Source organism: Nicotiana sylvestris, chromosome 2, assembly GCF_000393655.2.
Source record: "Nicotiana sylvestris chromosome 2, ASM39365v2, whole genome shotgun sequence".
In the NCBI taxonomy this organism is placed as follows: domain Eukaryota; kingdom Viridiplantae; phylum Streptophyta; class Magnoliopsida; order Solanales; family Solanaceae; genus Nicotiana; species Nicotiana sylvestris.
In genome coordinates, this window is record NC_091058.1 from 62902816 (window position 1) to 62924958 (window position 22143).

The following is a 22143-nucleotide window of genomic DNA, read 5'->3' on the forward strand; positions in this document are numbered from 1 at the left end:
CACATTGCACAGGCCGTCTTAGCTCAGCGGTAGAGCGCGTGGCTTTTAACCACGTGGTCGTGGGTTCGATCCCCACAGACGGCGTTTAATGAGCTGTAACCCTTTTTTTTTGCTTTTTTGAAAATTTACACGTGTTGAAATTAGTATTTTGCGGATATCTCAGCGAAAATATTTTACTAGTATAAAACTTGGACAAATTTAATGAAATCTGTCCCTCACCAAAAAGGAAGGCCAGAAGTGAAGATGGCAATGATCAAACTAGTTCAATGTCCAACATACGTATATACACGCCATTGCCGCACAACCCTCCCCTCCTGTACTACACGAAACCAAGACTCTTGTGCTTCTTCTTGTTCAACCCAGAAATCAAGAAGAGTTTTCTCTCTTTCTGCACTTACTCTTTCATTCTCTGCTCTAATCTTTTCAAATGGACCCAGTTCAAATGCTCAAGTTCCACAGTTTATAGAGCTGCCTAATTCGGGTGGTGTCAAGGCCTTGGACCTTCGTATTGGTGATGGGGATATCCCCCTTGATGGTGATGTGGTTGGTACTCTTCTATCTCTCTTTTTCCCAAATGCTACTATTAGCTTGTGCTTTATAGTGCAATCACATCTTATTGGTAACCAAAAAAATCGAATCTTTGGAAAATTTTGAATGAAATATGTTTGCAAAATTGTGGAAGCAAATGATTATCAACTAGCTGGAATTAAGGATTGTTGTCCTAATAACTGTGGTATTTAAATAATCAAGTTTTAAATAACTTCTAATTTGGCTTAAGAGACAAATTATTGGAATGAAATGAGGCCAGTTAGAGTAGGAATGGTTATAGGATTCAGATAGCTCACTCCAACTAGCTTGTATTGAGGCATAGCTGATTGATGTTTGAGAAATTTAGGACAAGAAATCTCTTCATTTGAGTTTGGTTGAGATTCTAATGTTGAGTTTTCTGACATAGTGAAAAATAAGTTTCTCTTGCACATATATTGTCTACGAACGATATATCAAATTATATTGGTCTGTTACCTTGTTTAGTAAAATATGAGGCTAGATGAACCTCTTTTTTATGTGGAGTTACCAGCCTTCTACTAAATTGTTGTGGCATATGCTATAAGTACATATAACTTCTTTTTGTGACTTCTAAAACTAATAGGAACAAAATGCAGAATTCGGCAAGTGTTGTTTATAAAACTTTGTCACTGTGAGGTCAATGGTGTTGCATAAGGTTTCTTTTTGTGCAAAAGGACAGGATAATATATTGAAGAAAAAGCAAGGAGGAATCAGTGGATCATATCTGAATGGAAGGTGCTCTTGCACATTAATGTCATTGTTTAACCAAAAATCTGAGTCTTTGGTCAAAGCTAAAAAGAAATTCGGGTTACTAATAATCAGGAGACGAAAATAAAATGTTTTTGAGAATGATGGTAAAGCAGTAAATAGTTTTGTATTTCAGTAAGATCTCAATAGTATTTCGTGTCCCTACAGATGTTGAGTCCTTCTCCTTTTATAGTTGATTCTAGGAGAAGATGTAATGTCTTTGTCTTAATGAGGCAATTATGAGCAATAAATGACATTAAAAGAAACGTTACACAATCATTTCTATTTAATTCAAATATTCTAACGTATTTGATATTTAATGCTGTATTTAGACTCTTTTACGTCATCAGATTCGTATCTTCAACTTCTTCCGATCCTCGGTCTTTAAATTACTCGAATAGGTACGATACTCGTACCTATTTTAGTAACGGTCCACACCTATGTTGCTTTCTTTTTCCCTTATCTATTGTCGCCCGTGCCTCTTGGCTATTTATTGTGTTTTGACCATTTGACCAGTCCACGTGTCATGCCACGTCGCCTACAATGTAAATTCAGTTTTTTTTCCAATACAGTCATCATGGCATAAAACTTAAGTACTTGTAGTGCTTTATGATGTCAGTTACAGTTCTGGAGTAAAGTAATTAAGCTTTCTTCTTACTGTGATTGGACAGGTTGCAATTCATTATTACGGGAGACTTGCTGCAAAGCAAGGATGGCGCTTTGACTCAACGTATGATCACAAAGATGAAACTGGTGAACCAATCCCCTTCTCTTTCATCCTTGGTTCTGGCAAAGTGAGTTAACCTGTCTTTCCCACTTGTCTATTGAAGCTTTTTTAACTGAGATAAGAGGACTCAAGGTAATTAGTTGAACCTCAATGTGGTTGATGGGTGTCTGCTTGATGCTTGGCCAAAAAGCATATAAAACTGCTTCACCACTAATAAACTCCAATGCTCAACTTGACCTGATGATTTGCTGTTCTTAATACAACATGTTACTATAACTACTTCCTTATAGTAAATAAATAAAAAAGCATGTTACTATACCTACTTATTTAACTGGTAAAAAATAGAATTAGTTTGGATAAAGTAAAAAGCTTAGACACCCTTTTTAGGAGATAATAGCTAAGCATATGAATAATAAACATGAAATTCACACTTGAGTAAAATAAACAAATTTATAGATGAGTGTCATTTCCTTGAGTAGGCCTTGAGTGTCATTTCACCAGCAACTAGCCAATCATCAAACCAAGCTTGCGATCAAGTATGATCCAGGCTGATAGGGATATGGGGCAGAGAAGCAAGCTTGTCCTCTCAAGTTCGATGCCAAAGAGACATTTTGTTGGAAGTGTAACATTATGAAATTAGGTTGAGAAATGAATCAAAAGATTGATGTCTTGTCTATCGCGCTCTAAGGATGGATGTGGGTTACGTCCTTTGTAGCTTAACAATTCCTCTTCTCTTCTGCTAGCAGCAGTTCACTGTGCCAGTATGTTTGATTTCTGGAAAAGTTCGCTTTGTCGAGGTGGTACACTGGTACTAAAATGTTTTCCCAAAACATGATAGATGGTTGGAGAATAGATGTTGTGCTGGAGGCAAGGGCGCTCCACTTCCAACCAAGAAAATGGGAGTTCAGTCACCACTCACCAATGAAACAAAATAGAAAAGGGCCAATGTTGACTCCTGGGCAGGGGAATTTGGGGGTAGGATTTACCATACTTAAAAAATAGAGCAGACCAGAGAAGGGGGCAATTGTGGTGAGGAGACAACCAGAGTGAAAAAAGATGAGGAAATGAAAGGCTACCTATAGCATATAGCCACCAATTGTGAGCAGCATGTAAGAATGTGCATTTGTCTGTTATTGTTTCTTTCTATCATCCTTCAGTCTGTTGGTGAAAGCATCAAGTGGGTCACTTCAATTATGCTTGTGTGTGTTTAGGATGGTTAGTAATAGTTACCCTATAATTCAATTAAACTTGTTTCAACATGTTCCTCCCGGGAACCTTATAACCCTATGATATTCTCTTCTAAACAGATCTTCACTAGACGTCGCATCTTCACGATTTAAAAGCTAACTAGTACATACAAAATATGCCAGCACATGGAAAGGCTGCCATTGCAGTAGCCTCTGTAGATGATGTTTCTAGGCTATTTGATTCTAGTCTTTTGGCTGCTACAAGATTCCTTCCTCTTTGCGGTCCTTCAGTTTCTAGCATCACCTACAAAAGTGAAAAACTTTAGCTTCTGGCACCACCTATAGCAGTGGAAGATGACTACTTGATAAAGTTGTTTTGAAATGCTTACAGAAGAATGATGAAGGAAAAAGATAAAAGTAAATGCATTTAGAAAAACTTGTCCACCGTTGCTGGAGGGAAAGGAAGAAGGTTCTTGAAGTGGGGAGGTCATAATGGAGCAAGTGCTAATGAGATTCCTTGTCAAAAGAAAAGATTCGCCAAGACTGCAAGAACAATGACAATCTGGCCTAAGGTGGGAAGGAGGGAACAATTGGAGGGTAGTTGAGGACTATAACTGAGGTAAACTTCAAAAGTAGGTTCGGGGTAAGGTGTATCCAAGAGGAGAATACGATTGGAAAGGCCGACGTTGCATGTTTTTCTTCTGTAATTCAGATTATCACCGTAGTACCAAAATTTGTTATTTTTGGTTTATTTAAAAAAAAAACACTAATCGATGGTGTCAATTCTCAACTCTACCTATCTCGAGCACATTTTTTCAGTATATTGGACCTTCAAACAAGATATTTCCTTTGTCTGGTTTCCCTTGATTTTTGGTAGTTCAGAGCAGGTGTACTATGCTTGTTTTGGTTGATTCAATTTGCTTCTATCTTCTTTTGAGTTTTTCCCTGTGATGTGAATTCATCTTTTTTTCTATTTTGAATTCTTTGTTCCTTAATCTCTTTGAAGTAGTATCAGTTTGACTGTCCGAACCTACTAAATTATGTAACAATTAAATATAGCAAATAAAATTTTAGCAATTAATTACACATTTTCGTCTATATATTTATTGCAGGTTATATCAGGGATTGAAAGTGCTGTAAGATCGATGAAAGTAGGCGGCCTTCGTCGAGTTATTATACCACCATCTCAAGGATATCAGAATACATCCCAAGAACCCCTGCCACCTAATGTGTGAAGTTGCTCTTCTTCCTTTATAATCTATATTTGGTCATTCTCAGTCGCAGTCGCATTCTTTGGGATAATACTGGGTATGTTGTTGTTGTAGAGGGAAAAAAAAAGTTTAAATGTGTTATCACATTGGAGTTTCTTATTCTTATTTTCCAAATAATAGTTAAGATGCATGGGCATGGAGTGGCCTGTTTGAATTTTTGGAGATGGAAGAGTTTGCTATTATGTCTAAGGGGTCTTGTAAACTGGGACAGACTAAATGAGAAATTAGGCCAACTGAATGGGGAACGAGAAGCATCCAAATTATTATTCTGTGACACATTCAAATTTATCTATCGCTAGGAGTTTTCTTGTGCCAGCCCTTTTCTGTTGGATGATTCAGTAATTCTTAAAATCTGCAGTAGAAAGGTCTTTAGAACTGGTTGATTGTATTTATTTGGAGTTGAAACCGTGATTAATATTGCTTTTAATTCCTTATAAAAAATAAATTAGAAATACTTTTAATTTCATCAATGTGTTTCATTTGGGACTTGAGTTAGTGAACATGTGTTCTCCGTGTTTCAGTATTTTGATCGCCAAAGGCTTTTTACTACCATTTTCAACCCAACCCGTCTTGCAAATGGAGAAGGAGCGACATTGGGGACCGTCATATTTGATATTGAACTGGTCAGCCTGAGGCATCTTTGATCTGCAGGCATTTTTCTCCTCTTAACTGGAGTGCGGATCAATGGTTGTCAGTTTGATGTCGATGTAAGGTAAATCTACTGTTTATAGGAAATGTTTTAACATTATTGATGGTGATTACCTAGTTACTTATTCCATATTTATTTGGCAATGTTTTGGAAAATGTGTTTCATCAAAAAGTCTATCCTGAATCTCCACTTAGGCTTCACATATTGTTTACAGTAAATAGATACATGCTTTTCTGATGCATAAGTGAGCCTTATACAGCAGATATAGTTGCTGAATGCTTTATAGAGGACTCAGTACTAAGATGCGATAAATAGCTCTTAACTCTTGGTTATGTATAACGGAAATCCATTAGCCTGCTAACTCGAGCTCACTTTGTTTCTCTGCTTGTTAAAATTTTGTTGTCTCTCGTTTTGCTTATTTACTTAGTAGCCTGTTCTGCTAGCTACAAGTTAAACATATCTCCTCCTTAATCAATTCATTGTTGTTGTTCCTGATTTACAGATGATGAATTGTTTCTAGCTAATGCTTGTGGGTGTTAAAGAAGCCTCGGTGAAAAGTTTGGTCATCTGATATGCCAAAGGGTAAATGACATTGTATAGCCGATCTCAAAATAATAGCCGAAAAAATATATTTTTTTTTTATATTTTATGTGTGTGTTGGGGGGGGGGGTGCAGTATTGATAGTTATGTATCAAATTGTGAGGTATATGGTATGTTTCATGTATTGTGAAGTACTGTATTCAGACGTCAGCTTCATTCCCCACAGACACATGTAAAAAGCTCAAGCCCTCAACGAGAGGCATCATTTGTTTACATATCCATAGTAGTCATGGAGCTTTTAATGAGTACATTATATATGCATAAATAGAAATGTGTCGTAGCCTAATCATTGATTAATAATCAAAACAATAACATATGAAGCCATCTATCAAATGTGGGGTGCACAGTCGAAACTCTATGTAGTTGTGCTCAAGTCTCGTAATCGGATTATCAATCGAACATGTGAAACTTGAAAGTTAATTGGATGAATATAAGTTGTAGAGACCATTCTCTAAAAGGTGAAATAAGTCTTTTTACGAAACTATTCCATTTATAAAATCATTCTTTTGTCAAAATCAAATTTTTCATAATGTAATTACAAGGCTCGGTAAATCTTTCATAAACATCTATCTATACTATATTAAAAGTACGAAAGTCGTTAGCGAAATGTCGTTCGCCTTTTTTACCCTTTTTAAAATAGAGTTCACATTAGACAAAATAGTCATTTGATTATTTCCCTAATATTTAAAAATAGTCATTTAATTAATTCCCTACTATTTAGGAATAGTTATTTAATTACTATTCCTATAATACTTATAATTGACACACATACTAGGAAACATTTTCGTTCTCTACACAATAGGAAGTTTTCGTCCAACTCTATATTTAGGAGTACTATTAAATTTTTCTTTCTAATTTAGGAGGATCTTTTTTAGTTAATAAAAATTTGTCCAATTTAAACACAATAGGAAGGTTTCAGTTTTTCTTTAGTTAATAAAATTTTAACTAATTCACATACTAGGAAACTTTTGATACTTTCAACTATATTTAAATTTAGGAGTATTAAAATTTCACACTTGAAAAGTTCTTAAATTTTGACTAATTCATGCACACTAGGAAAGTTTTGATATAAATTTTTGACACTGAATTTTTTATAATTATATTAGATGAAGATGAGCTCTTTGAAAACTTATAAGAATCTTTTTTTAATAAAATTTTCACCCAATTTTATATACGTCTATAATTCTATAAAAAGAAGTTACAATTTAACATTTTCATCATCATAATTTTGCCTTGTTGGAGCAACAGCTACAAAATTAAGGGTTTTAGGTTTTCTTTCTTTGAGCAATTTTTTTACTAGCAGTTGAATTTTGCATTCATGTATTTGTATTAGTAGTTGAATTTTGCATGCACGTACTTAACCAATACATCTTATTTTGTTGATCTGGATTGTAAAGCTTGGTTGAATAGAATCCTTTTTGTATTAGACTGTATGTTTTAACCTTTAGTTAAGTTATTTCTTTTACTATTTTTTCGTGCTCTTATTGGACAAAACTGTATTAAATTATTTTTCTTAAAATTTTAAGATTTTGCAATTAACTAAAATTTTAGTTATAATTTTTTTATTTGAACTACGTAGGAAGTCCTAATATTTAATACTCTCAAATCAATTAAGATTTTACCTTATGAAATTTTTAAAAATAATTTATTCATTGGAACTAAAAAGCACGAAGGCCCTAAACGAAATGTCATTCGTCTTTTTTACCCTCTAAATATAAAGCTCACACTAGATAAAACAGTCATTTAATTATTTCTCTTATAATTAAAAATATTTTGTTTAATAGATTTCCTAATATTTAGAAATACTCATTTAATTATTCTCCTACTATTTAGGACTTTAATTTTTCTATTCCTTTTAGATCTACAAGTCGTTGCTTTTCAAATCTACGTAGATTTAGTAGTATTAAATTTTATGAACTTTCAATTACCACTAGGAAAATTTCTGAAACTTTGTACCACTTATATGTTTAAGATGATCTTTTAATAAAATTGTCGTCACTTTCAAAATTTCATTCAATTTTAGACTTATGATGGTTTTTCACTTTCTACCTCCACTTAAATTTAGCAGTATTAAATTTTAAACATGATTTATCCTAGGAAAGTGACCACTTTGTAACTCCTTTTAGTTTTAGGAGGCTTTTTAAATAAAATTTTGACTCAGTTAAATTTCAAGCACTTTCGTTTTATACTAGGAAAGTTTCGATCACTTTGTACTCATTTTAGATTAATTTTTTATAAGTTATTAGGTAAAAAAAATAAGCACTTTGAACTCCTTTTTGTTTTAGGAGTCTCTATTTTTTCTTTAAAATATTTATTTATTTTAACTATATATAATTTTACCTTACATAAATCTTTTCTTGTTTCAATTATATTAATGCTTCTATAAAAGAAGCTTTACTATTTTACTGTTTTTATCATCGAAACTTACGCAATTTTCCTTTAGAAAGTGTCAAAAAAATTGCACTAAACAAAATAGTTATTTAATTATTTTTTGCATATTTAGGACTTTAATTGTTTCTTAAATATTTAGGACGTCAAAATTAATTAAATTTATGTATTAAATTTTTTTCTATTCTGATTATGTACTATACCTTATTTGTAAAAGAAAATCACGTTTTTAAATTTAGAATCTTAAAATCCATATATTACAAATTCAAATTAGTACTTCCAAGTTCCAAGGCACGTAGGTCATATGCCTTGAAATCATACTTTTAGCTTCGAACAACAATTTTAGGTTCAAGGGTCTTAATTATTATATTTTAAAACTTTCAAAGCGGGTAGACACAAAATATAGTTTCATCTTTCAATCGAATGTTATTCCTCTGATATTTTTATATAATAAAGCAAGCAGTGGCGGAGCCACATTGAAGCAAGGGGTGTCAAGCAACACCCCTTCGTCGGAAAATTACATTATTTTTCTAGATAAATTTTTTTATTTTATGTATATTTACTATGCGTTGACTCCCCTTGACTTTTCGATATATCTAATTATTTATATTTTGACACCCCTTGATGAAAATTCTAAATCCGCCACTGAAAGCAAGTATTAGAACAAACTAAAGGAAAAACTACTAGAATAGATCAAATTCCTAAACATGATTAACACAATTATCATTTAAAACTTATAATTTTTTGTTAATTCTTATATTATAACGTAAACACATCTTTTGAATAGTATTTATGTTATTTTTAAAAAATTATTCTCATTAATATGAGGTAACACCCAGCGAACATACAATAAGATGCAATGCGTATTTTCCATCTATTGATACTATATTAAAAGCAAGAAGCTCCTTAGCAAAATTTATTGCATTTTTTATCCTTTAAAATAGCTTTCATATTAGTCAAAGCTATAATTTAATTATTTCTATTATCTAAAATTTTAAAATCAAATAAAATTTTAATTATTAAAACTTATTTTTTTCTTATTTTAACTATATAGAAACTCCTAATATTTAGAATTACATCGTCAATAAATTTTCTTTCACATATTTGACATAAAATTTTACTCTCCAAAATATTGTTACTACAGTTTTTTTATCTAACATTAAATGTACATACAATATTTTACTCCTATGATTAATATTTGTTTTTAGTAATTTACGTGTATTTTTCCCCACAATAATATACATGCATATTTACTTTTAATATTCTTTGCTAAAATATTTGGCATTTTAGTAAATGCATCATAACAAACTTAATCAAATTATTTATCATTGTAGGTCCAATTATTGTAACTAATTATCGCATTAACTTAATAAACAAATGTTTGCATCTACTTTAATGTCCATTACAATTTTACATAACTTATTCTTTTACATAAATTTTAATTGATTGACGCGATAAACACATGCAACGCACGTACCCTAAAGCTAGTATTATATTAAAAGCACGAAGGCCCTTAGTGAAATGTCGTTTGACTCTTTTATCCTTTTAAAATAGAGTTCACATTAGATAAAATAGTCATTTGATTATTTACCTAATATATTTAGGATCTTATAATCACCTAAAATTTTGTATATTGAATCCTGCCTTATTTAAAATACTACTCTATCTACAAGAAGTTCAAATATTTAGGACTTTAAAGCATTACAATTATAACTAATTCAAATCTTTCCAAACATGAGTTGTCGACATAAAAATGTAAAGATGGAAACTTTACCTCATTAATATGGTAGTAAAACTAGAGCATCTTTATGAGATATATTTTAAAATTCAAGTTTATGTTATATTTAACTAGATTATATGTATGATTGATATTATTTGGTTGAGTAATTAAATGTTTGATTCATGGGTAAAATACTAGCACTTTGGTCCAAATTAGAATATATTGAACTTTCTGACAAGTCTATTCATTCATATACTAGCATTTATTTTACAAATTGAAACTAAATAAAAAGGAAAATATCATATTTATATAATTATAAAATCAAACAAAAATCATGATTCAGTTAGATTAAAATAAAATACCACAAAAATTATATAGTGTTGGATTTAGTCTCAAAAAATTTTTGAATCGCAATACCTTGAAAGTTACGAATACCAATCTCAAGCTACTTTAAGAAATAAAAATCTAATGTAAACATATACATCTTATAAATTTATTTAATATTTCAACTAAATCTTGCGTATTAGATCCTTTCCTTATTTTAATCATGTGATATAGTATTTTTATAAAAGAAAATTAATACCAAAATTGAAACTAGATAAAAACGAAAAAGTCGGATTTATATAATTATAAAACCAAACAAAAAGCACGATTCAGTTGAATTAAAATAAAATACCACAAAAATTATATAGTGTTGGATTTAGTCTAAAACTTTTTTGAATCGCAATACCTTGAAAGTTACGAATACCAATATCAAGCTACTTTAAGAAATAAAAAAATTAATGTAAACATATACATCTTATAAATTTATTTAATATTTCAATTAAATCGTGCGTATTAGTTCCTTATCTTATTTTAATCATGTGATATAGTAATTTTATAAAAGAAAACTAATATCAAAATTGAAACTAGATAAAAAGGGAAAAAAAGGATTTATATAATTATAAAACCAAACAAAAAGCACGATTCAGTTGGATTAAAATAAAATACCACAAAAATTATATAGTGTTGGATTTAGTCTCAAAATTCTTTTGAATCGTAATACTTTGAAAGTTACAAATACCAATCTCAAACTACTTTAAGAAATTAAAAAACTAATGTAAACATATACATCTTATAAATTTATTTAATATTTCAACTAAATCTTGCGTATTAGATCCTTTCCTTATTTTAATCATGTGATATAGTAAGCAACCTCCACTTCCAACCAAGAGGTTGTGAGTTTGAGTCTTCCCAAGAGCAAGGTGGGAAGTTTTTGGAGGGAAGGATGTCGGGGGTCTATTTTGGAAACAGCCTCTCTACCCTAGGGTAGGGGTAAGGTCTGCGTACATACTACCCTCCCCAGACCCCACTAAGTGGGATTATACTGGGTGGTTGTTGTTGTTGTTGTTGCTGATATAGTAATTTTATAAAAGAAAATTAATACCAAAAACGAAATTTTCACAGAGAATAAGTAAAAACATAACTATTACTCGTTGTAAGTTTGAATTATTCGTTGTATAAAATTATAATCAATTAGTTTTATATAATTTAATTATCTTTAAGTAAAAAATGAAAGTGAAAAAAAAGTAATTAGTAGGAAGCTATAACTAAATTAGATAGTGCCAATCAGCTCTCCTTCGATTTTTTTATTCTTAATTACAGATATATAATCGATCATAAAATTAAAATCAATTAGTTTATATAATTTAATTATCTTAGTAAAAAATAAAGAATAGAGAAAAAAATTGTGAAAATTTATGTTTAATTATTCTAGGTATCAAATAGTCTGTCCTCAGCCTTTAGTCAAAGATTCATATTATAAAATTTATGTACCAAAATATAAAACTCATAATAAATTCTATAATTAGATATAAATTATTTTAATATTTACAATTATTATACTCTTTAATCAACATCCAATTCTAAAGTTACTTTCTAAATGACACTTAACAATCGCACGTTCGGTATACAAAATTTAATAATATTTATATATTTTTTTTAAAGTTCTAAATTTTTAATATGTGGTACATGCGCAAAGCGTGTAGGAATAAATTCTTTTAGTCTTTTATGTTGTTTTTAATGTGCCACGTATTTAAAAGTTATTGTAAAGTTTTTACTGGCTTGATGATATAATTCTACTAATTTATGATCCATGCTTAAATTATTGATTTAAACTCCATGTTGCTTAGTATTTTGTATGTTCATATGTAACTTTATTCATATATTTGATATTTTCTTATATTATTCTCATGCTGATTTTGGTTGTATATTTTTTTTGAGATGAGAATAAGCAGAAGAATCAAAAGAAGAGAATAAAATAGGATTGAAATGGTGAGAATAATCCTAATTTTTTTTAGATGCCTAGATTCATTTATCTTATTCAAAAACTGTAATTCTCCATTTTTTTCTAACCATTTCTCCTTTGAAATTACAACAATTGAAAATATAATACAAGGTTAGTATATATGAAATCACAAATATATCAATGCAAAATCGTGATGAAGCATATGTAGTTAAACACATTGTTCTTGCACATATATTTACTTGACGCGAGGTACACGTGCAACGCACGTACACTAAATTAGTACTATATTAAAAGCACGAAGGCCCTTAGCGAAATGTCGTTCGCCTTTTTTACATTTTAAAAAAAGATTTTACATTGGATAAATTTGTAATTTTAAGTTGCTTTCCTAAATTTTAGGACTTTAAAATCAACTAAAATTTATTTTATTAAATCTTTCCTTATTAAACTAGATAGCATATCCTAATATTTAGCACTTTAAATTATTAACCTTTTTACCTTATATGAATGTCCTTATTTGACGTCTATTAATATTAACGCTTTAAGACCTTATATGAATGTCCTTATTTGACGCTATTAATATTAAAGCTTTAAAAATATATTAAACTATAAGATTTTCTTATTATTCAAAACTTTTGAAATTAATCGTAATATTTTCTAGAAGTAAAAAAGCACTAAAACAATAATTCTAAAAGCACAAAAACGAATCAAAATTGACATACTAATGAACAATGATTTCGGAAGCACTAAGTTTTTTGTTAAAATTGACATAATCAAAATTGACATACTAATGGTTTTTAACTATTTGAAATCAAAAATTCTATTCAACAGAGTTCTAATTATAGTTAAATTTTAAAATTGGGATGAACTAATATTAAGAATTTGATAATAAAAGTTAATTTATTTTCTTTAATGTCGAAAATAAATAATTAAGATTTTGAATTAACTAATGTAAAAGAGTTCAAGTTAATATTTTTTAAAATTTATTATATAAGTAAGTTTATTTGTCACATTGACAACTCTTTAAAGTATATAAATTAATTTTTGTAGGAAGAACATTAATGGTGAAAGAAATTAAAAAGTCAATTTATGATATAAAATTAAGAGTCAAATTGATAATAATATGAATTTGAAGCAATAAAGATGAAATAGAAGATGACCAAATATATTATAAATGAGTTGTCATTTTTCTTTCTTTCTTGCATTCGGTATTCAGTCTTATAGGTGACAATGTCTCGCTATATTATCTTTTTAAATTAAGTTAGTTGTAGTAAAATATTATTCAACATTAGTTATTTTTTAAACTTTATATTGTCACTATAAATTTTTAGGAGGTATAATGTCAACTTTCATCCTAAATTTTTAGAAGACCAACAGATTTAATTTTAATTTTCAAATTTTCATATAAGTCCTTTTTAAATCACAAATAAAGCATCTGAAAAACTTGTATGGTATATGATATCTTTATTTATTGAGCTAGCTAAATGAGAACAATATTTATTATGTTAAAAAAAATCTCTAACGTTTATTTTATAATTTTATATAACTCAAATAAATTGTATTCAGTCACAATTCAAAAAGTAGTAAATTTTTTAAGAAGATATTATTGTCGAAAATACATATATAGCAACTACATAAAGCTCTAATTCATTGCCAAAAAAAAGAAAAGAAAATCGAATTTAAATTCAATCCACCATTTAACAAGATCTAACGATTTGAATTGATTTCTTTACGAAAATATGTTGGTGTAATTTTAATTTTTAACATTCGAATATAGTAAATTTTATTTGAAAAAAAATATAACAAATACATATTTGATTGCCCGTAGGACTACAATTTGAAGTCAAATTACCTATTGATTTAACATTCAGAAACCTCTTCTTCTTTTTTCTCTTTTTCGGTCTAAAACTTTCAATTATTTCGACACATGTATTGCTATTTCAATATTTTGTTTGTTCCTAAGCTTCCATGGTTAGTTATTAATTGTTGGATAGGTTTTTGAAATTTATTTAGTTCTCTTTCTGATAGGTTTTTACAGAAAAGTTCGATTTTCTTCTATTATATTTTTGTATTTGATATTTATTTATCTAATGAATATAGTATTCATATGATTTTGGGACGAGATTAGGATGAATGAATTCTTTTAGTCTTTTTTTTTTAATGTGCCATGTATTTCATAGTTCTTGTAAATTTTTTATTGGCATGATAACTTAATCATATTAATTTATGATCTATGCTTTAATTATTGATTTAAACTTCATGTCGCTTAGTATTTTTTATGTTCGTCTGTAACTTTATTTACATATTTGATATTTATTTATATATTGTCGCCAATTTTAGTTGTACAAACTTTTATGAGATGAGAATAAACAGACGACTCAAAAGAAGGGAATAAAATGGTGAGAATTACCCTACATTTTTTAGATGACTAGATTCATTTTTCTTATTCCAAAACTCTAATTTTTCATATTGTTTTCTAAATTCACCCCCGCCCCTCCTTAAGTTACAACAATTGAAAATGTAATACAAGCTAAGGTTAGTATATATGAAAATTATCACAAATATATCGATGCTAAATTGATAAAAAAAAATATAAAATTGGGATGAAGCATTTGTAGTCAAAAATATTATTTTTGTACATATATTTACTTGACGCGAGGTACACATACAACGCACGTACACTAAACTAGTTCATTAAAATATGCCGGTTGGCCTGTAAACCATAAACATAAGCTTTTCCCATCTCTAGGGAAGTTCCTATTGGACACTAACAAAGTGTGCCATGTATATATCATCACAACGTTCATCATTTGACAACTGTATTAAGTCGTAGTAAAGAGCAAACTTGATTAAGTATGGCATTAAGATCCAAATAAATGCCAACTGTTAGGGGCATCTTACACGTCGTCATTTTTGTGGTTCGACACAGTGGCGGAATTAAGATCTCACGAAGGGGTTCAATTTTTTTTTTTTTATATTTAGTGGGAATTAACCTCATGTCCTTATGTAGATTTTGAACCTCCTTGACCAATAAACTACACTTTTAGATTGTGTTAAGGGGGTTCAAAATTTAATATATAGAAGTAAAAAATAAATTTTGTCTTATATATACAATATATTTTTTCGGCGAATGGGGTTCGGGTGAACCTTGCCCCCTAAATCCGCCCCTCCTGCGTGTACGTGTGATTTAAGTGTAGTGCAGGAACACCTATTCTTTTATTCCGAATATTAATTATTTCAAACAAATACATTTATCAATAATTTTTTACTAAAGTTATCAAATGCTTATAACTAATTTCACCACTTCTACACATGATTATGCATTTGTAGGATAAATTTCATTACTTAAAATATTGTTTTACATGGTTATAAGCTACTTTGAGTCACTTAAAAGCCAAAGTGATATATGTATACTGTGGTGGAAGATATTTGTTACCAATAGATGTCAAAACCCCTCATTTAAACCACCCTTTTTCTCTCTTTCACTCAAAACCCCCCATTTTCTTTCTCTCTCCACAAGTCAAGAGAGAGAAAAAGTCACAAGGATATAGAGAGAGAAGAGTGAAGGGTCTCCATAGTCTACAATTTTTCTCTTCTTCGAAATTCTACTTTGTTTACTTGCCAAGCAAAATCCAAGAAAAAACCCCAAAAAAGAAAACCCAGATCGGCGATCCAGCAAGAAATCAAATGGGTCAGCAGAAGGCTTTGATCTATGCGTTTGTGGGTCGTGGGAATGTGATATTGGCTGAATACACAGATTTCAGTGGTAACTTCAACTCCATAGCTTATCAGTGCCTTCAGAAGCTCCCTGCTTCCAATAACAAGTTCACTTACAACTGTGATGGTCACACCTTCAATTACCTTGTCGATAATGGCTTCAGTCAGTTCTCTTTTTCTATTTTTCAATTCTCTTTGTTGTTATATAAATAAGTAGCTGTTTCTTTTTCTCTTCTTATTTGTGTTTCTGTTTCTGGGGTTTGCTTACATATGAAAAGGGATCGAAGAAATTTCTGAGAACTGTATGTAAACTCTATTGAAAAAAGTATTCTTTTTTCGAAAATATGATGATTTGACTAGCTCTAGTACTGGAAACCATACTGATCTAAAAAAATATATTACTGTGAACTATGTTATTTTTGTGTTGGGGTTTCCTAATTTTGTTGTACATTTAAGAAAATGTTCACCTTCCAAGATACATTATCTTAGCTGCTTACTTTACTGTGATCTGCTGATTGTATATTTACTTTCAAGTGAAGAGCATCGTAGCTTACTGTCTAACCTACGGAATTCAATAAGCTATTATGAGAAAGATCTGATGCTATTAGAAGATTTATTCTTTTGATATCTTTCACTTTCAGAAATATACCAACGTTGCCTAGTTTGTTAATTAGTGGAGTTACCTATGCTAACTTAATGATTCATCTTGCAGCATACTGTGTGGTTGCTGAGGAGTCCGTTGGAAGACAAGTTCCAATAGCATTTTTGGAGCGTGTTAAGGATGATTTTGTGTCGAAATATGGGGGTGGGAAGGCTGCCACAGCTCCTCCAAACAGCCTGAACAAGGAATTCGGGTGATTTTATTAAATATTTACTTCAGTGGCATGTAAAGGCAGAATGCCGAGTGATCTAACGGATGTGCTTTCTTAAGTGCAGACCTAAGTTGAAGGAGCATATGCAGTATTGTGCTGACCATCCTGATGAAATTAGCAAAATTGCGAAGGTGAAAGCCCAGGTTTCGGAAGTTAAAGGTGTTATGATGGAAAACATTGAGAAGGTAAAATGTCTTCTAATAATTGCTCATTTGCTCACCCTTGTGTCTGGTAGGTAGTTTAACTTTTTACATGATAGCTTGACATTAGATGTCTACTCTTTCTGTGTAATAATGACATGAAATAATACAAGACAAAACCATCCATGCATTTAATGGGAGATTGGGGCCATTGGACAATGGAATTTAAGAATCATTTGGACCTTGGAGAGGTTCCTTACATTAGAGAGACATCAAGGCAAATAGTTCGAATATGATCAAGGACCGTCATTTTTTTTAACTAGCAGTTTTCTGCATGTATGCTATTCTAAAGCTGCCTGCTCACCAGACCAGAGGACCTGTTAGAGTATTTTTGATGAAGTAATTGTTTTCATTGCTGGCATCAAGAAGATGCATAAATTACAAGAGAGTGTAGCAATTGTTAGCTCCTTACAAATGTTTATACTAGTACTAGGGAGCTAACAAAATTCAAAAAACTATCAGGGGAGTCTATAGGGGATAAATAAGCCCAGCTATACAAATACATGGGGCATCTAGCCTTGAGTTTTTGGGGAGAAGTTGATACTCCATCAAAATCACATGCTGTTTCTCTCATTCCAAATGCTCCAAAAAAGGCTGCAGGTATCATCTTCCATACTTTCCTGATGGTGCTGTCAACTTTCCAGTAACTCCAAGACTCAAAAGCATCCCTGATATTATGTGGCATGACCCATCTAAGTCCAAAGAGTGATATAAACATACTCCATAAATCTGCTGCAACAGGGCATTGAAGAAAAAGATGGTTGTGAGTTTCTGCCTCCCTCTGGCACATGTAGCATCTATTCACAATCTGAAAATTTCTCTTGGCTTAAGTTGTCCTTTGTCAGACAAGCCTCATTAAGTGCAGTCCAGTTGAAGCAGATGACTTTGGGTGGCAACTTGATTTTCCATATTAATTTCCAAGGCCAATGGTCAGTTATTACATTATGAGTTCCTGCTAACTTGTAGGCTGCTTTGACTGAGTACTTTCCTGCATCCGCACTACCCCATTTGAACTGGTCAGGTACTAGAGTGTTGTTTGAGAAATTGTTGAGTGAGGAAAGAAGTCTGAGCAGATCCTCATATTCCCAGTCTTGCAAGTTCCTTCTAAATGTTATGTTCCATGAGTTGCCTTCTCTGCACTGATGAAGTGTGATGAACTGTTGAGTCTGAATCACTAACCATTTGAAAGAGAGCAGGGTAGTCATTCCTTAGGGGTGTGTTGCCTAGCCATTTGTCCTTCCAGAGTTTTATTTGCTGTCCATCTCCAACTGCGAAGTGCTGGTTTTGTGAGAACTCCTCCCAGAGTTTGCAGATGCTCTTCCAAACTCCAACTCCATGTGGTGCTCTGGATAGCTTGGCACACCAATGGCTTTGGGTTCCATGCTTGGCATTGACAACTTTCTTCCATAGGCTCTGCTCCTCCTGTGTATATCTCCAAAGCCATTTCATCAATAAGCATTTGTTGTGCAAAGCTAAGTCCCTGACCCCTAGTTCACCTTGGTGCTTTGGTAAGATAACTTTAGACCACTTTACCGGGTGGAACTTGTGACCATCTTTAGTCCCTTCCCATAGAAAGTTCCTTCTGATCTTGTCAAGCTGCTTCAGGACCTTACTAGGCATTGGAAAGAGTGGCATCTGGTAGGCTGGGATGCTGTCTAGGACACTACTGATTAGAGTTAGTCTTCCACCCATAGACAAATGCTGCAGCTGCCAAAAAGCAAGTTTCTTTTCAAATTTCTCAATAACCCCACTCCATATAGCTTCTGACTTGTTAGAGTATTTGAAGCCTGTATCCTTCGTTGTTTAGTTTAAATTGTGTAACCTAGACGAAACAAGACAGGAAAGGGTATGATTAAGGGGGTGATAAAAGGGGCTCTTATTTGAATAAATGAAGAGGTAGTTGTCCTTCACTATCCTTTGATCTCAATTCTGACATTGTCACATTTGTAGTTCGTTTATGGTTCTGGACAACTCAAATAACAGGGTATAAGATTTTTCCCTGGCAATCACCTAGATCCAACCTCGGATTCTAGGTGGGCTATTTTATAATGTCAAAATCTTTACATGGAGAGCGGAACTACCTCAAACGTCCAAAAACCTCTCTTTTTCGAAAATGCAGAACATGCAGAAAGCTATGTAAGAGACAGATCATATCTATCCCCTGTTTATGAAAGGTATAACTAAATAATTGAGTGAGGTGAGGAGTCTCCTCACTGCAATTTAATAAACTGCACAATGAAATCTACTAGGAATTCTTAACATATCAAAAATTGAGCAGATTCTTATTATCTGGGGGAAGAGAGTTTACAACAGAGTAATAAGAAATAAGAATCTTGTTGATCATGAGCTGCATAATTAGCTCCGGAGTAACTATGTGATTTCTCATAAAAGTTCTGAGGATAAACTTGCCATGTTTTTCCTCCTAACTCTAGAATCCTAGAGCTAAATTTGTAACTTTCTTTGATCATTCCACAACACTCCAAATGGAGTGGAATGGATAACGGGGATATATAGCCGACCCAAACTAGCTTGGAGTTTAAGTGTAGTGGCTGCTGATGTACTCGGCTAACACTCCACTGCACTACATTAAGTATATGTCCGATTGTTTGGAGAGTGGTTCTACATAAGAAATACAATTAACCATTATTAATATCCATAAGTTCCATATTAGAAATGATTATTGTGATTTGCTTGTATTGCCTTTTCATTTCAAAATCTTTCCTTTCATATGTTATGCTTTTCACTCTGCTGGTTGACATCATGAGAGTTGATGTGGTATGTTATCTTTGTTTGAAATTCTAGGTTCTTGATCGTGGAGAAAAGATAGAGCTTCTTGTGGATAAGACGGAGAACCTTCATCACCAGGTTATCAATCTTACATTTAAATGCTTCTTTTGTTTTATTGTTTGCTTTCTGTGTTATCTTACCACCGATGCTGGTGCAATTTTCCTACACATTGGGAATGGGATTGACTCTTGTTGGTGTTCAATCTTCATATGGACCCATAGGATGGGATAGAACCTCGATCGGAACATTTTTTATTTTTTTTTGCATTTTAACTTGAGGTTACATGTAGCTAATGTTACTCTGTGGTTTGCAAGTGAGCTACAAGTGTGCAACCAACTTGCTTTTGGATGTCGTTCAGCTCATTCTGGGTTGGGTGCTAACTTCACTGATGGTGGGGCTCATCAGGCATTTGCTTTATGTGTTGCCTGGTGTTCTAACTTTATCCATAGGCGGAGGTGGTTAGAGTTTCAACAAATTGACGCCGCCTTTCATTTGCTTGATTGTTGCCTGCCTATCTTCCATCTTTGTTCTTGTTTTTCTGCTGACATCGTATTTAGTCTGTCTTTTCCATAAATCTATGACATTTTGCTTGATCTGGCATTCATATCTTCCTCAACCTACACAAAAGAAGTAAAAGAAGATTACCATTTTGCTTGCCCCTTCTTTATGTTGTAGTGAGATGTGTTCTGGTGCTGTATAGGTAGCTACTAATCTGATGCATGGCAATATCTGTGTGACAACTAAAGATATTATGATATGTATCCTTGTCAATTTTGATCTGTTCAATATAACATTTGCTGTCAACTTTCCCCCCCCAAAAAGTTTTGTTGTCAAGGTTTGACTACACTTTTCATAAAAATAGGAATTACTTTTATTGTTGTTCTTCCCTCCAACTTTTGTGTGATAAACTTCCAACTTTGTTGTAGTTAACCAAGATTATTAAACCAGCCATAGTACAGAGCTCAACCGACTGTTGTACCAAGTTTTCTTTTGCCCCAAAGCAAAGTTTGTGTTATCTGTATATAAGCAATCACCAATTCCAGTGGTCTTCTTTGATTGTAACAGGCACAAGACTTCAGGAATACTGGAACCCAAATCCGGAGGAAAATGTGGCTGCAAAACATGAAGATCAAGCTGATAGTGTTAGGTATCCTGATTGCTTTGATCCTCATCATTGTCCTCTCAGTTTGCAAGGGGTTCAATTGTGGAAAGTAAACATGTTTATGTTGTGATGCCTGCAATTCTACGAAAAGCTTCGTCCTATATCAGCATTGATGATTCTACGAGAAAAGAGACAGATGTTATGTTCTGTATGTATTAGTCTATTAGAGTACTCACTGTTTCTGTTTGTTGGAGCAGAAAGGATCCGTTTTGTTTTATTTACGTTTGGGTCGAAATGTCATAGTATATGATGTCATTGTGAGATCGTTTTGTGCTGTGAATGATTTGTTCCTTACAGAAGGAAAAAACTTGCAATGCTAAAGGAAATTTTACCTCCTGTAGCAAAGGTATACACCCTATTTATTATAAATTAAAATTATTTTAAAATATTGTTTTCTATAGTTACCTTTTATATTTTATAGCAAAATAAATATTTATGGTATATACTACCATTGAGGCATGAAATATGCTATTTATGTTTTTTCTCTGTTAGACAATTGGACATACTTATTTTTAAGTTGATTGTCGTTACTGTATTCATGAATACATGGCGCGAATACATGTATTCACATGCGCATACATCTGGATTACCATGATTTTAGGTGCTTTTTACTGTTGTATTTATGAATACAACGCGAATATACATCTGAATTGCCATGATTTTAGGTGCTTTTTACTGTTGTATTCATGAATACAACAACACGAATACATATGAATACATGCACGTATAGCTGGACTGTCCTGATTTTTGGCGCTTTTTGTTGCTGTATTGATGGATACCTGGCGCGAATACATGCGCGTACAGCTGGACTGACCTGAATTACAACAACGCGAATACATGTGAATACATGCGTGTACAACTGGACTTGCCTGATTTTAGGCGCTTTTCGCTGCTATATTCATGAATACATGGTGCGAATACATGTGAATACATGCGCATGGTGGGTCGGGCTGGGTTGGGATTTTTTAGGCCCATACTGTCACGCCCCAAAATCCGAGGAGCGCGACCGACGCTCAACCGAGTAAACTCGACTGAGCAAGCCTGTTAGGTTTCATTCTACCCAAACTAATTCATAAATTAATAAGAGATGAATTCCATTAATCATCTTAGTAAGCATTGCATTAACAACTCCCATTTCATTTCCAATGGCAGCTTAAATCATAATTATAAAAAAGATATTACAAGTTTTAAAATTCTTTGCTAAACATCAATATTTCTACTTTAATTCCAATACTCGACACTACCCACAACCTGTCTACGGAGCC

General features: G+C 32.1%; 2 protein-coding genes and 1 non-coding gene across 6 annotated transcripts; all 3 read left to right on the top strand.

Annotated features, from left to right (window-relative positions):
- The first annotated feature begins 12 nt into the window (after positions 1-12).
- Positions 13-84, top strand: TRNAK-UUU (transfer RNA lysine (anticodon UUU)). The gene has a single exon. It is a non-coding gene; the product is annotated as a tRNA-Lys (tRNA).
- A 118-nt stretch (positions 85-202) lies between these two features.
- Positions 203-5996, top strand: LOC104211968 (peptidyl-prolyl cis-trans isomerase FKBP17-1, chloroplastic). Of its 4 annotated transcripts, none has more exons than XM_070167413.1 (5): positions 203-543; positions 1986-2108; positions 4341-4457; positions 5021-5211; positions 5651-5996. In XM_070167413.1, the coding sequence occupies exons 1-4, from the start codon at positions 244-246 to the stop codon at positions 5141-5143; spliced, it is 663 nt and encodes a 220-aa protein (XP_070023514.1). In that variant the 5' UTR covers positions 203-243; the 3' UTR covers positions 5144-5211; positions 5651-5996. The 4 variants fall into 4 exon arrangements, with proteins under 4 accessions (XP_070023514.1, XP_070023515.1, XP_070023516.1 ...); XM_070167414.1 differs by having other exon boundaries at positions 5021-5206; XM_070167416.1 differs by having other exon boundaries at positions 211-547.
- A 9629-nt stretch (positions 5997-15625) lies between these two features.
- LOC104211969 (vesicle-associated membrane protein 722-like) lies at positions 15626-21264 on the top strand. Its single transcript, XM_009761126.2, has 5 exons — positions 15626-16020; positions 16570-16711; positions 16794-16914; positions 19732-19794; positions 20782-21264. The coding sequence occupies exons 1-5, from the start codon at positions 15828-15830 to the stop codon at positions 20929-20931; spliced, it is 669 nt and encodes a 222-aa protein (XP_009759428.1). The 5' UTR covers positions 15626-15827; the 3' UTR covers positions 20932-21264.
- Positions 21265-22143: the final 879 nt, after the last annotated feature.

Bases quoted from the DNA above. Each gene is read 5' to 3' on its own strand.
- LOC104211968 (XM_070167413.1), top strand. From the start codon at position 244: ATGGCAATGATCAAACTAGTTCAATGTCCAACATACGTATATACACGC. The intron at 544-1,985 runs GTTGGTACTCTT...GTGATTGGACAG, and splicing joins TCCCCCTTGATGGTGATGTG to GTTGCAATTCATTATTACGG. The intron at 2,109-4,340 runs GTGAGTTAACCT...TATTTATTGCAG, and splicing joins TCATCCTTGGTTCTGGCAAA to GTTATATCAGGGATTGAAAG.
- LOC104211969 (XM_009761126.2), top strand. From the start codon at position 15,828: ATGGGTCAGCAGAAGGCTTTGATCTATGCGTTTGTGGGTCGTGGGAAT. The intron at 16,712-16,793 runs GTGATTTTATTA...TCTTAAGTGCAG, and splicing joins AGCCTGAACAAGGAATTCGG to ACCTAAGTTGAAGGAGCATA. The intron at 19,795-20,781 runs GTTATCAATCTT...TGATTGTAACAG, and splicing joins CGGAGAACCTTCATCACCAG to GCACAAGACTTCAGGAATAC.